The 12,859-nt window shown below is 36.5% G+C and overlaps 1 protein-coding gene across 4 annotated transcripts in view; it reads left to right on the top strand.

Annotated features, from left to right (window-relative positions):
- The window catches only part of LOC139746704 (uncharacterized), a 385,796-nt gene that overhangs the window by 361,699 nt on the left and 11,238 nt on the right, over nt 1-12,859 (top strand). The window contains exon 6 of one of the 4 annotated variants that reach the window (XM_071658187.1): nt 8,785-9,562. The exons of 1 other annotated variant lie outside the window; for it this stretch is intronic. In XM_071658187.1, coding sequence (XP_071514288.1) covers nt 8,785-9,057 — 273 coding nt within the window. In that variant the 3' untranslated portion in view covers nt 9,058-9,562. 2 more of the 4 variants (XM_071658173.1, XM_071658178.1) reach the window with 2 other exon arrangements.

Genomic DNA, 12,859 nt, shown 5'->3' with positions numbered 1-12,859 from the left:
ATATCCTCCACTGGCCCCCTTCTCTGTTCCTTTTGGAAAATTTGAAAAAGAAAAAAATGAGAGGGGAGGATTTCCAGCCCCCTGCTCCCTTCCCTTTTAGTCGCCTTCTACGACACGCAGGGAATACGCAGGGAAGTATTCTTTCTCCCCTATCCCCAGGGATAATATATATATATTTATATATATTATTTATTTTTTTATTTTGCTTTGTCGCTGTCTCCCGCGTTGGCGAGGTAGCGCAAGGAAACAGACGAAAGAAATGGCCCAACCCACCCCATACACATGTATATACATACACGTCCACACACGCAAATATACATACCTATACATCTCAATGTACACATATATATACACACACAGACATATACATATGTACACATGTACATAATTCATACTGTCTGCCTTTATTTATTCCCATCGCCACCTCGCCACACATGGAATAACATCCCCCTCCCCCCTCGTGTGTGTGAGGTAGTGCTAGGAAAAGACAACAAAGGCCCCATTCGTTCACACTCAGTCTCTAGCTGTCATGTAATAATGCCCGAAACCACAGCTCCCTTTCCACATCCAGGCCCCACAGAACTCTCCATGGTTTTACCCCAGTCGCTTCACATGCCCTGGTTTAATCCACTGACAGCACGTTGACCCCGATATACCAAATCGTTCCAATTCACTGTATTCCTTGCATGCCTTTCACCCTCCTGCATGTTCAGGCCCCAGTCCCTCAAAATCTTTTTCACTCCATCTTTCCACCTCCGATTTGGTCTCCCTCTTCTCCTCGTTCCCTTCACCTCTGACACATATATCCTCTTTGTCAATCTTTCCTCACTCATTCTCTCCATATGACCAAACCATTTCAAAACACCCTCTTTTGCTATCTCATCCACACTCTTTTTTATTACCACACATCTCTCTTACCCTTTCATTACTTACTCGATCAAACCACCTCACACCACATATTGTCCTCAAACATCTCATTTCTAGCACATCCACCCTCCTCCGCACAACTCTATCTATAGCCCATGCCTCGCAACCATATAACATTGTTGGAACCACTATTCCTTCAAACATACCCATTTTTGCTTTCCAAGATAATGTTCTTGACTTCCACACATTTTTTAACGCTCCCAGAACTTTTGCCCCCTCCCCCACCCTATGATTCACTTCCGCTTCCATACTCTCAGCTTTCTTCTTTCACACACTTTACCAAACTCATTCACCAGCTTCTGCAGTTTCTCACCCGAATCAGCCACCAGCAACGTATCATCAGCAAACAACAACTGACTCACTTCCCAAGCTCTCTCATCCATAACAGACTGCATACTTGCCCCTCTTTCCAAAACTCTTGCATTCACCTCCCTAACAACCCCATCCATAAATAAATTAAACAACCATGGAGACATCATGCACCCCTGCCACAAACCAACATTCACTGAGAACCAATCACTTTCCTCTCTTCCTACTCGTATACATGCATTATATCCTCGATAAAATCTTTTCACAGCTTCTAACAACTCGTTAATATCTTTTTTGCATTTGAGGGGAATGTTGATTTTTCCTATTAGATATGAATAATTTGCCTCATTATCAGCCCTAATGTAATTATCTGGGATAAGGCCTGATACTCTATCATCTCTGTGTTTAAATGTATATATGTTAAGTTATATCAGCTTCTTTAACAAAGAGAATTATAGGGTCACACCCCAGCACCAGTTACTGTTGTCTTTCACTTATAGATATTTCAAGCAGTGGATGTAGGGGCCATCACCATTCCCTTCAGGGAAAATTCCCATTTTTCAGTGTCAGTCTAGTTTGTCTATTCTCACTTCATTATCTGTCTTGTATCTGGTTTCTTCAGCATTTGTTGATAAAAGACTGACTTAATGAGCAGGTGAAGGTTACTGTTGATCAGAATGTCACTGGGTCTGCAGCATATCTTAAGAATACAACTGAGACATGAACACAAGCCATTGTCCATAGATCATATTTGTGTTAGATATTTGGGTTTAATGTTCAAAGGTTAAGGGCAGGTGAATTTGAAAGACAAAAGGCAAACTTTGTAAGTGGATGGATGGATGTGTACTGTCAACTTCTAGAAGTTTACTTTAATTGTGGATATTTGCTCCTGATTCTAGGATAACAAAAATCAGAAATCAAAGCAATGTGCATTTGAGTTATAAACACTGCACTTGGATTGTGGATCACGTGGAGGGTACTAGAAGGATAACCTTTTGATTATGAGTTTAAAAGCTCAGAGAATGATGTATTATTTTTCTTAACATAATGATCAACACACACGCAACAACTTATCTCAGATATCCTTGTCTACTGTAAACAGTTAATGTTACAGAGTTCAAATCACAAAATTTGTCTCTCTAACCTGCTGATTAAAGAGTCATGTAATCAAAGAATTGATGATGTGTATATTCTCTATATTCTTTTTGACACGTATTCTTCATACTGTCGTACTGCACATATCAGATGCATTGTTGATTCTTTTCAGTCTTTAGCAATTAAGGTTTTATGTAAACTGAGTACAGTTTGATGCAGCTATAGAAAAGTTTATGGTTATGATGTACTCACACTGTAATGGGGGTATTTAATTAGAAGTACAGCCTTGAACTGTGCTGTTGTGTAATGCATGACGAAGAAATGTACTTAATTGTGAGAGGTATTGATTACTAAAGACTTTTTCTTTATCATCTCCATTCTGGATATCAGTGCTCTTAAAGTGGCAGTTTTATTTGAATGATTATAGTGTAATGGGGCCTGTTAATATTTTACCCTTCATTACTTAAGAGAATCTAATATTGAAGATGGTTTGATGATTCTTCCAATTCCTTTACTACTAAATCTTCTGAGCTAGAATTTCATGGTGATCATAAAGGGTTTTATGCTGCTAGCAAAATGTCTTGCTGGATTTTGATTTGCTGCTCAAAGCATTCTTTGTGGTATGATACTGTATTTAGTGCAGTTTTTCCATTTCAAGGGGCAGGCCATATACACAATCTTTTCCGTTCCTCTGCACACTCAATAGTACCAGTCAAAAGCAGTCCCTTAAGATTTTTTTGAAAATGGTATTTTTCATACTTTACATACTTTTTTCACCTTTATGTGTTTAAGACTATACAAATGACCATATTTAGGAAAACTGTTGCTTATGAACAAAGGCATACATCACAGTTTTTAAATTAGCCTCTGGCTCTCAATAAATGTAGTTAAACATTTAATGGATAAAAGAAAAATAGAACAATGTGAATGTCTGAATGAGCAATCTGATTCATGGCATATGTAACTTTAATTGCAGTGAAGTTAAGACTGAATTGTTAAACCTACATGGCATAGTTTTGGGGACACTGGAGTGAGATTATTTCTGGTGTTACAGGGTATGGCTGGCCTCTTTACTGACATGTTGCTGGGCGTGGACGGTGGCGGGCGGCGGGCATGGGCAGGGGCGTGGGAGGACGCACGTCAGGTGATACGGGTGGCAGAGGACCTGCGGCGGTCATCACCTAGAACATCATGTCACATCTGTGGTTCCACCGTTAGCCGAGCCAACCTCCGGAGACACATTCGCACCCACACTGGCGAAAAACTGTATGGATGTCCACAGTGTAATTATAGGACAGGTGATAGGTCTAATCTGCGGCGACATCACTCTAGTGTTCACCCAGATCAGCCAGCACTTCAGTTGTAGCCAAATTATACTTTGATTTGTTACTAAACTGGACTGTGATGATCAAAATATGGCTGTCAGTTCCCTAACTTTGCCGTCCTGCAGCTGATGCACCAATGCTTTAACCTCTTGTTCATCAGAAGGCATATTTTTATGTAGTTTCATTAAGGAACTGGCCTCTGCTAATATTGGTTTTTATGTTCTCATTCTAGGAAAATCATGGTTGTGTTAACGAATAAAAATTTTTGCACCTAAGTTTGTAAATATTTCCCTGGAACTTGGACTTAATCTCATTGTGCATTTGTAACTCATCAAGCAAGTACTTCCCTAACATCATGGTGTAGTGGTAATAGATTATAATGCTGCACTACAGTATTTTAACAGTGACCTGGATGAAATGCAGAGAAGTAACAGAATGTGTATTACTCTCATCAGGTACATGCATATTATACTTATTCAAAGGTGCTGGTGAAAACCAGACGAACTGAAGTAACAGTGTAATGCTTTGTTTTTCGTTTATAGAATATTTTTCTTACAAAGAGCATCAGACATTTCAAAACTTGTTAGAATTCATTAGTTCTGATTAAGTTAACCATCAGATATCAACATAGGACAGTGATAGGTGCTTAGATTAATTTTACAGAGCCTATAGGTCTTCACCATGATTGAGGAATAGTAGTTGGAGTACAATATTTTTGTGACATGATTTTCTAGTGAAGATATGCCAGCCAGTCGGTATTTTACTTCAGCTAATGATTCTCATAAAGTGTACCTGCAGGCTTACTGAAAAAATTTAGTCTTCAGACTTCCGGCAGTTACTGTCTCCCAACATTTCATATATGCATTCAGTGTAGTCTGTTATGTCACTGTAAACTCAGATTGCAGGACTGATATAAAGACCATTTGTTAAGCTATAATTCAGTCTTATACTGTAAGCAAAGTTATGCTAAAGAATTAGAATGCAAGGAATTTTTTAGTTGGTGTAAAGAAAAAATGATGTACTTGAGACTTGATATGTAACTGGATCATTTTTTTTTTAGATATTTGTAAGATCTGAAATATTTTTTTCTTTGATAATAACTTTGATATGCTATTTTCATCTGTTATGTTTTTAATGAATAAAGATTTTAAATGTAGTGAAAGTGCTTTAGTCATGCCTATAGAATGAAATTTATCGTGTAGACATAATATTGGAGATGGAAGGATGGATTGAAAAAGATTTTGTGCGATCATGGCCTGAGCATGCAAGAGGATGAAAGGCATGCATAGGATAGAGTGAATTGGAATGATATGGCATGCCGGGGTTGAAATGCCGTCAGTGGACTGAACTAGAGAATGTGAAGCATCCAGGGTAAACCATGGAAAGTTCTGTTGGGCCTGGTTATGGATAGGGAGCTGTGGTTTCATTGTATTACACATGATAGCTAGAGAATGGATTTGAGTGGATGCAGGCTTTGTTTGTATGTTCCTGATGCTGCCTTGCTTATGCAGGAAACAGAAATTGGGTACCAAAGAAAAATTTTAAATCTTAATGGAAAGGTAATTAGCGTTTGAGTATATATATATATATATATATTTATATGTTGATGAACTCAGATTTCTTACATTGAAAGCAGTGAGGTTAAGGCAAAATCCTGTGTTTATCACAGACTCACTACCTGTATAATGATACTCATGAAAACCCAGAAATGATGCATGTGATTTTTAGTAGATAATTCTTAATTTGTTTAACTGTTACCTATGGATTGCTTACCACCACCAGCATTATGAAAAGACTAAGGATGTCATCTCCCAAATGGAATATCCCAAATAGACAAGGGGACAAGTACCAAGGAATATGAAAAAGAAAACATGGGTAAGAGAAATAACATTTGAGGTCAGAGCTTATGATGAAAATATTTCCAAAATATGATACACATGAGTGTCTCATTTATACTTTTTCTTGTAGAAACACCTGATACTGCAATATCAATATCCATTTCTCTTTTCAAATGTATTTATTGAATAACATTGTGTGGTCTCAAATGTCCACATACATTGCAGCAGAATGATTTGACTCAACAGATCTTCAGATTCAGTACTATACTCTGGGATTATGTACATGTAGTTATCTGCATACAATTGTTTGTTCTACATGGATTTTTGATAACTGTCTTGAAACTGAAATCATCAGCCAAAGAAATGTAACAAATCATGAGTTGTTTCCATTTATAGAAACCTTCAGTCAGTATATACATATTGAATGATAAGAATGTCTACCAGGTGTGCTGAGGAAGAACTGCGCTCCCAGAAGTTTTTTTTTTTTTTTTTTGCTTTGTTGCTGTCTCCCGTGTTTGCGAGGTAGCGCAAGGAAACAGACGAAAGAAATGGCTCAACCCACCCCCATACACATGTATATACATACATGTCCACACACGCAAATATACATACATATACATCTCAATGTACACATATATATACACACACAGACATATACATATATACACATGTACATAATTCATACTGTCTGCCTTTATTTATTCCCATCGCCACCTCGCCACACTTGGAATAACATCCCCATTCCCCCTCATGTGTGTGAGAGGAAACAAAAATGTGTCCTGGGAGGCCTACAGACAACTACATACCATTACACTAAATGTTTGGTGAAATGGTAAAGTTTAATGTGATGCAAAAGACTATTGTGACAACAAAGTCTAGGTAAAAATCCATTTCATATTAATGTACCTGGAATTATCTGCAAAGTCCATTAGTATAAAAGATAACAAAGCGGTATGGAAATGATGTTCCTTCAGAATTAGATTTTTTTATTTTACATCCTACCTTGAATGGACAGAAGTAATTCTATATATTCTGTACTGCACAGAAAGTGTAGTTTTTTCTGTTTCTTATCTTCTGTAATTCGTACGACAAAAGATTGTTTGGGTGACCCCAATCTGTATTTTATCTATTAATCCAAGAGAGAGGGCATCTTAGCCCTTTAGATTCCAAAATAGGATACTGTGATTACTGATATGGTGGTCATAAGGATTCTAATATTAAATGCTTTCATTTCTTGTTAGAAAATCTATAGAGCATACACAAGGTATTTGTTATTTAGGATATTTGTAAACTCAAAGGAAAACACAATCCTGATAACTTTGCTGCAACTTAGAAGAGAGACTGTCTGTAAAAGACAGTAAAACAATGCCACCAAGAGATAATGATGTATGGTTTACTGACAGCTTAAGTAGTAGCATTCAGTCAATTACAAAACTGATTTGCAATATGCAAAAAGCATTATTTTTCCTACCTTAATTTTGGATGCTTATTCTACGTCCTGTAAAATTTATGTACCACATTTATTTTTTTGCAGGCCTTAAATGGTCTGTGCATGAAATTCACATTAAAAGTATTTGTGCTCTGTGGCTTTCTTACTACTACAGAAAGCTGGTTGCTACTGTGAAACAACTAATCATTTGCAAAGACCCATATTATAATAATTTTTTCCCCCAGTTTTACTTTTATTCATGGAAGACACAGTGATGATGTAGGGATTCTTTTCCATCTCAGATATGGGGTATGCTTAAATCCTTGTAGGAATTGGAAACAGTCTGGATTTGAGGAAGTCTCCCGAAAGCTGTAAATGTCTTTAGTTGAATTTGCTAATGAATCCTCCCTTCACTGTTATTATGGGTATGTAAGGTTCTAAAGCGAATAAGCTCATAGAGTGGTTTGCTTGCTGGGCCCTTTCCTTCCCCACGTCGCTCCTGCCCAGCCACACCTGAAACTGCTCTTGCTCTTTCCAGAGGGCGTATCTGGCTGCACTCACCAGAAGCTCGCACGAGGACGTGGCGTTTATGGATGGTGGGCGGGCCGTGTCTGGGGCAACAGGACGAGAGATTGGGTCTGGGCGGCGGGTGGCATGTCCAGTGTGTGGCAATGTCACTGCTCGCACATACTTAGCCACACATCTGCGTACACACACTGGTGAAAAACCTTTTGCATGTCCACACTGCCCATATCGAACTGGTGACAGATCAAATTTGAACCACCACATGCTACGCCATCGACACCAGACTAGCAACCGTAGTGGCAGGGTTGCTAGAGATCCTCGTAATGCTGCAGACCAACCTGCTGCTGCTCCTACTGCTTGGGATGATGCAGCATTTTAAACCCCCAAGTTTCATACATTCATGAGAACTTAATATTTGAAAATGACCAGTTGCTGTTGGTTGTATCCTAACAGAAAATTTTGATCATGTAGACTCAGACAGTCTGGTATTTAAGAATACTATTTGGAGATATTCAGAAGCAGATTAATGTAACCTAGATTATTTTGCATTTCATGGTATGTGTTACCAAACAGTTGAGCAATATAGAAGTGAATGACTACAATATTATTGAAACTGTTAATACTATTAGCAGATGATGAAGTATGTGTCAGTACTGAAACTTCAATGTGAGAACTGTTTCACAAGAAGAATAAAGCAGGTATTGTTTAACCTCTCACAGAAAATATTAGAGGACACTTATTACATACATATGGAAAATAGTTTTTAACCAGTGGGACCATATAACTGTATTAACTTAGGCTTCCATAAACAAAGAGGAATTTACCGTGAAATGAGAATGGGAAGGAATGAAAAGTGTAGTCTTTAGTATACATACCTCTGAGCAGCTTCAGCATACACTGAGTAATCGTACACTGTGTATTATGAAATGGGTTCTTGTACATGAAAGTAATGTATCAATAATACTGTCCTATTTTTAAAGGACTTTAAAAAAGAAAATATATTTTGTGTGTGATACCTTTTTTTTTTTTAGTTTAACAATGTACTACAATGATTCCTTCTAATCACTTTAGTGAGGGATGTCAGCATCAAACATCTCAGTTTGAAACACAGATGTTTATCAATGTCTGGTCTTGTTTCCTCTCATATGAAGTGTCTAATGACATTTATCTGTGTCACAGTGCCAGAAATGACTGGCTGTTGTAATAGAGGTAGAAATTACTTGTTAGTAATGGGCACAAAGTGCTTGCATGTTAGAGGTGGATGGCTCATGCTGGTGGAGGCATATGGTTTTTTGGTGGTGATGGTTAGTACTAACATGGTTCGGGTGTGTTGCAGACTCTGCTGGCCCAGGGGGTGTCTCCGCGTCGTGTGGCCCGCTTGGTGTGTGGCTCGGACACGGTATGCCCTCTCTGCCGCAAGACCTTCTCCTACCCAGAGTCCATGATCCGTCACTGCCAGGGCCACCTGCCCACTGCCCATCGCCTTCGATGTTCTGCTTGTGGCAAAACCTTTCACCGAAGGGACCAGTTTAAGTACCATCAGGCGCGCTGTGAAGCTCGCCATACTCACCTACAGCCAGGCCCACTTCTTCCTCCTCCCTCTTTATGAAGTATATCCCAATTTCCATACCATTCTTTGATACCTATTATTGTATTTGGACTCATTAAACAAAAGATGAGCACAACTGTATACCTTCTTTTAACCAAAGCAAGTTGCTCTTTCATTAAACATTTCATATATGTGAGTCTGAGTTTTTTCACAAAATCCAAATGTTTTAAGAACCTGAGTTACATTAAACATTTACTATTCTTTTTCTAACAAATATATGTTTATGAACATGTGATGATATGACTTTCATCACTAGCTTTCCTTCTGCCTGTGACTAATCATCCCCTCATTCATTTGCTACACATTCCCAAATACAAGATCTTAATTATTAACATCAAATTCTACCTCACCTTTTTTTTTTCAAACAAAACCCCATCCTACTTCAACAAACTACAGTACATGTCTGTCACCATCACCTATGCTGAAAGATGTGAACATGGTTCTAAAATAAGATATTGATTTAAGCTACAACAACAGTATTGGATAGATGTAAAGGTTTCTGTTTCACTCTTTAATCACTTTTCTGTTAATATAAGTTTGCACATGTGGTAGATTTTAAATGATTTTTGTTTTTGCACTTTTATTTAATTGGAAAGTTTTACGAGATTCATTTTTGTAAATTAGGGTCATCATCATGATGGGTCTAAGTGTCATGATTTCCGACTAATTATGCCACTTGTCTACTGTTCATGAATAAAAGTCAACACTAAACTGGTTTTTCTTTTATCCAAAATGAACTTATTTTTGTTTATAATCTCACTCAGATGTCCTTTAGGTTAGATTTCATCCTACTGTTCTAGTGATAATTGCAGAGAATAATTTGACATGTGCATAGTTGTATAAGTACAGTAATCATCTGCAAGCATAAAGAGTTTTTAAGTTTATGAATAAAACTTATTGAATTGAAACTACTCAGCACAGTCATACATTAATATTTAAAGTGAAACATGCAAGAACCATTCCAAAGAACTAGATGTATTCCTAGCTTATGAGAGCCAAAGTGTAAAGTGAACCGTTATGATTTGACAGTGTCTTTTATGTGTCATGATCAGCCTATTCTCAAATGTTTTACAATAAAATGACTAAATTACTTAAGCTGTCGCTTGATATTGAAGATTTCTTATCAAAGAGATATGAAAATCCTCATAATCTATGAATATCTGGAGAGGAGTACTATGTGGTAAGGAAGATAAACCTATTTTGGTGAAATTCCTGGGATTTCATCTGATCCTGCCAAAAGAGGCACTTACTTGTAATGTGTCAAAAAAGGCACCATTAGGTCACCATACCAGAACTAAAGACAACTCTTTATCATGCCCATAGAATTCAGTGTAGATACTAAATTTGGTATATGCAGAGCAAATCAAACTAGGATCTGTACAACCCCAGGGACAAATGTGCTTCATGTCAATCGTGGCTTATTTTTTCAGTTACAGATGTCAGTATGGAAAATTCTTAGGGAACAGTCATTCTTGAGTCACAATCAACACAACAAAGATACATTAATTGAAGGGCTAGGTAGGGTTTATATTTTGGTATAAGTCTTTTGTCAGTAATGATTGAGTATGACATAATTTTTGATATCAGTGATAGATAACACTGATCTTCAAGAGCACTAACAGTCACAAAAAAGAATTGCTATTGCAGCGTCTACAGAAATATAATCAAAAATAGAACACCATTCAGGCAGTAACTATTGTTATGTGAACACTGAATGCAATGGAATATATTATGTATTAAAAGGAATCAAAGTGTGAATAAGTAGATAAAAAAATTTTCTAATTTGACCAAAGTGTGAAAATATAAGGATGTAAATGCTCAGTGGGATAAAAGGTTTCTGTTACCTGTCAGAGGGAGACAGGATATGTGATATAGTTGCCTCAATAAAGAAAAACCACATTGATATCATGGGTGTATTGCTAATCTGACACTGTCCAAGTTTCATCATATGGATCAGGTTAAGTCTAAGGGATTGTGAAACTGAAAAATCTTAAGAAAAGATTTTGTAGCTTGAGCATCAATTTTCACCCAAAAAATGTATAAATCCACATACCAGACTGACATTTTTTCAGGTGCAAAAGTTAAGCCAAAAAGAACTTTTAAATGGAATGACTTAAGACTGCAGAGTTGATAATGAGCCAATCTCACATTAAAGGTGAGGAAAATGAGGGGATACTCTGGTTTCACTGATGGATAATATTACCTTTCAAGGTTATGCAGGTCAACTTATAGTAGAAGATCAGGTGACTGTAAGACTAGAGTAAGCTCAAGTTACTATTGTTCAACCAAAAGTGCATCGTGAGATGTTAGGTTAAATATTATAAAAGATTCTAATGCAGTATATCAAGATGAAAGCTCTGCATGTCAGACCTCGTTTTGATGCAATGATTGCTCTTATAGAGATCTTAGATGTGTGTTTTCATGAAAACAGGCAATTGCTACCAGTATTCTTAAACAAATTTGTAAATTAGTTTCCTGGGTATGATATGTTTCCAGTCATATGACAATAAGTGATGCAGATCCCTTAGAAATTGACCATAATTTTCAGGGAACTTTTCATATGCAGATGATTCTAGGGGAATTCATGTACAGGTACATGAAAAAGTTGAATACAGACCTATTTATACTGTGATATATGAATAAAGGATTTCACGATGAACTTTGAGGTAATGGATGTTCAGCAAATTTCTGTGATATGTAAATTAAGACTCTTTCAATATACAGTAATACTTTGAAGGAGTAATCTGTATTTTTTTTTTTTTTTCATAGAGTTTTTCTGCTTTTAGATGCATGTTAAAAATCACTTGAGAGTTCACATTCTTGAAGCATTAACTGGTAAGGGATTGAAAAAAAATCCAAAGGAAGCAGTTTTGCTGTATATTTAGTGCTCTATAATTCTGTCTATATAATTTCTAGTAATCCAATCCTTTACACAAAGTGGAATGCTCATTCAGATTTTTTCTTTAGAGGTTGATGCTCTTCAAATTACTGAGCATTTTGTCATGGAAACAAGCTAAAGTCCCTGGAAATTTTGACAAAGAATCCTACACAGTTTTTTCGTGTAATAACAATTGGAGTTGGCTTGTGCATATCCTTTTCAGATATGAAGCTCAGAACCTGAAAATATAGTGCTTCCTTTTATCTGCTCAAACACATAACCTCTTTGATGAACTAATTTAGAGCACATCAAGAGCAATAAGAATAACATTTACTATGAGATGAATGAGAAAACAATAATTTTCCAAATGCATTTATGCAGATGTTGTCTCATTTATTAGCTTTTGGGAAAACATATGCATGAATTTGCTTTTACTAAGAAATAGCTACAGACGATGAGTATCTAGAAGGAACTGTAGAAGTTTCACCTTGAAATTTCTAGAATTAAAAGAAATATTTCAGATCTTTAATGATTTATTAAAGAATTATTTTAGTATACTCATATCTCATTTTCTAATCATGCAACCCCTCTAACTTCGTAATCTACTCATACACAAAAGGAAAATTTTTATTACCTTTGTATATTATCATTCTTTAAAGGCAATCTTCTTACCTCTAGTGGATCCTGTTTTGATTTATGCTTGATTTTATTTTTTTCAGATATATAATAAACAGTCAACACATCACATTGTCAAACTAAAGCTCTTATCTTAAGAGTTTTACCCAATATATGAAAATTATTTCAAATTTGATGAGATAGCTACAGCTCTGACAGAGGTTCAATGTCCTTTATAACACTGTTTTTAGATTTTTTTTTTCAGATATATAATAAACAGTCAACACATCACCTTGACAAACTAAAGCT

This window comes from Panulirus ornatus, chromosome 66 (genome assembly GCF_036320965.1).
Source record: "Panulirus ornatus isolate Po-2019 chromosome 66, ASM3632096v1, whole genome shotgun sequence".
NCBI classification, from domain to species: domain Eukaryota; kingdom Metazoa; phylum Arthropoda; class Malacostraca; order Decapoda; family Palinuridae; genus Panulirus; species Panulirus ornatus.
This window is presented reverse-complemented; position numbering and strand designations above follow the sequence as displayed.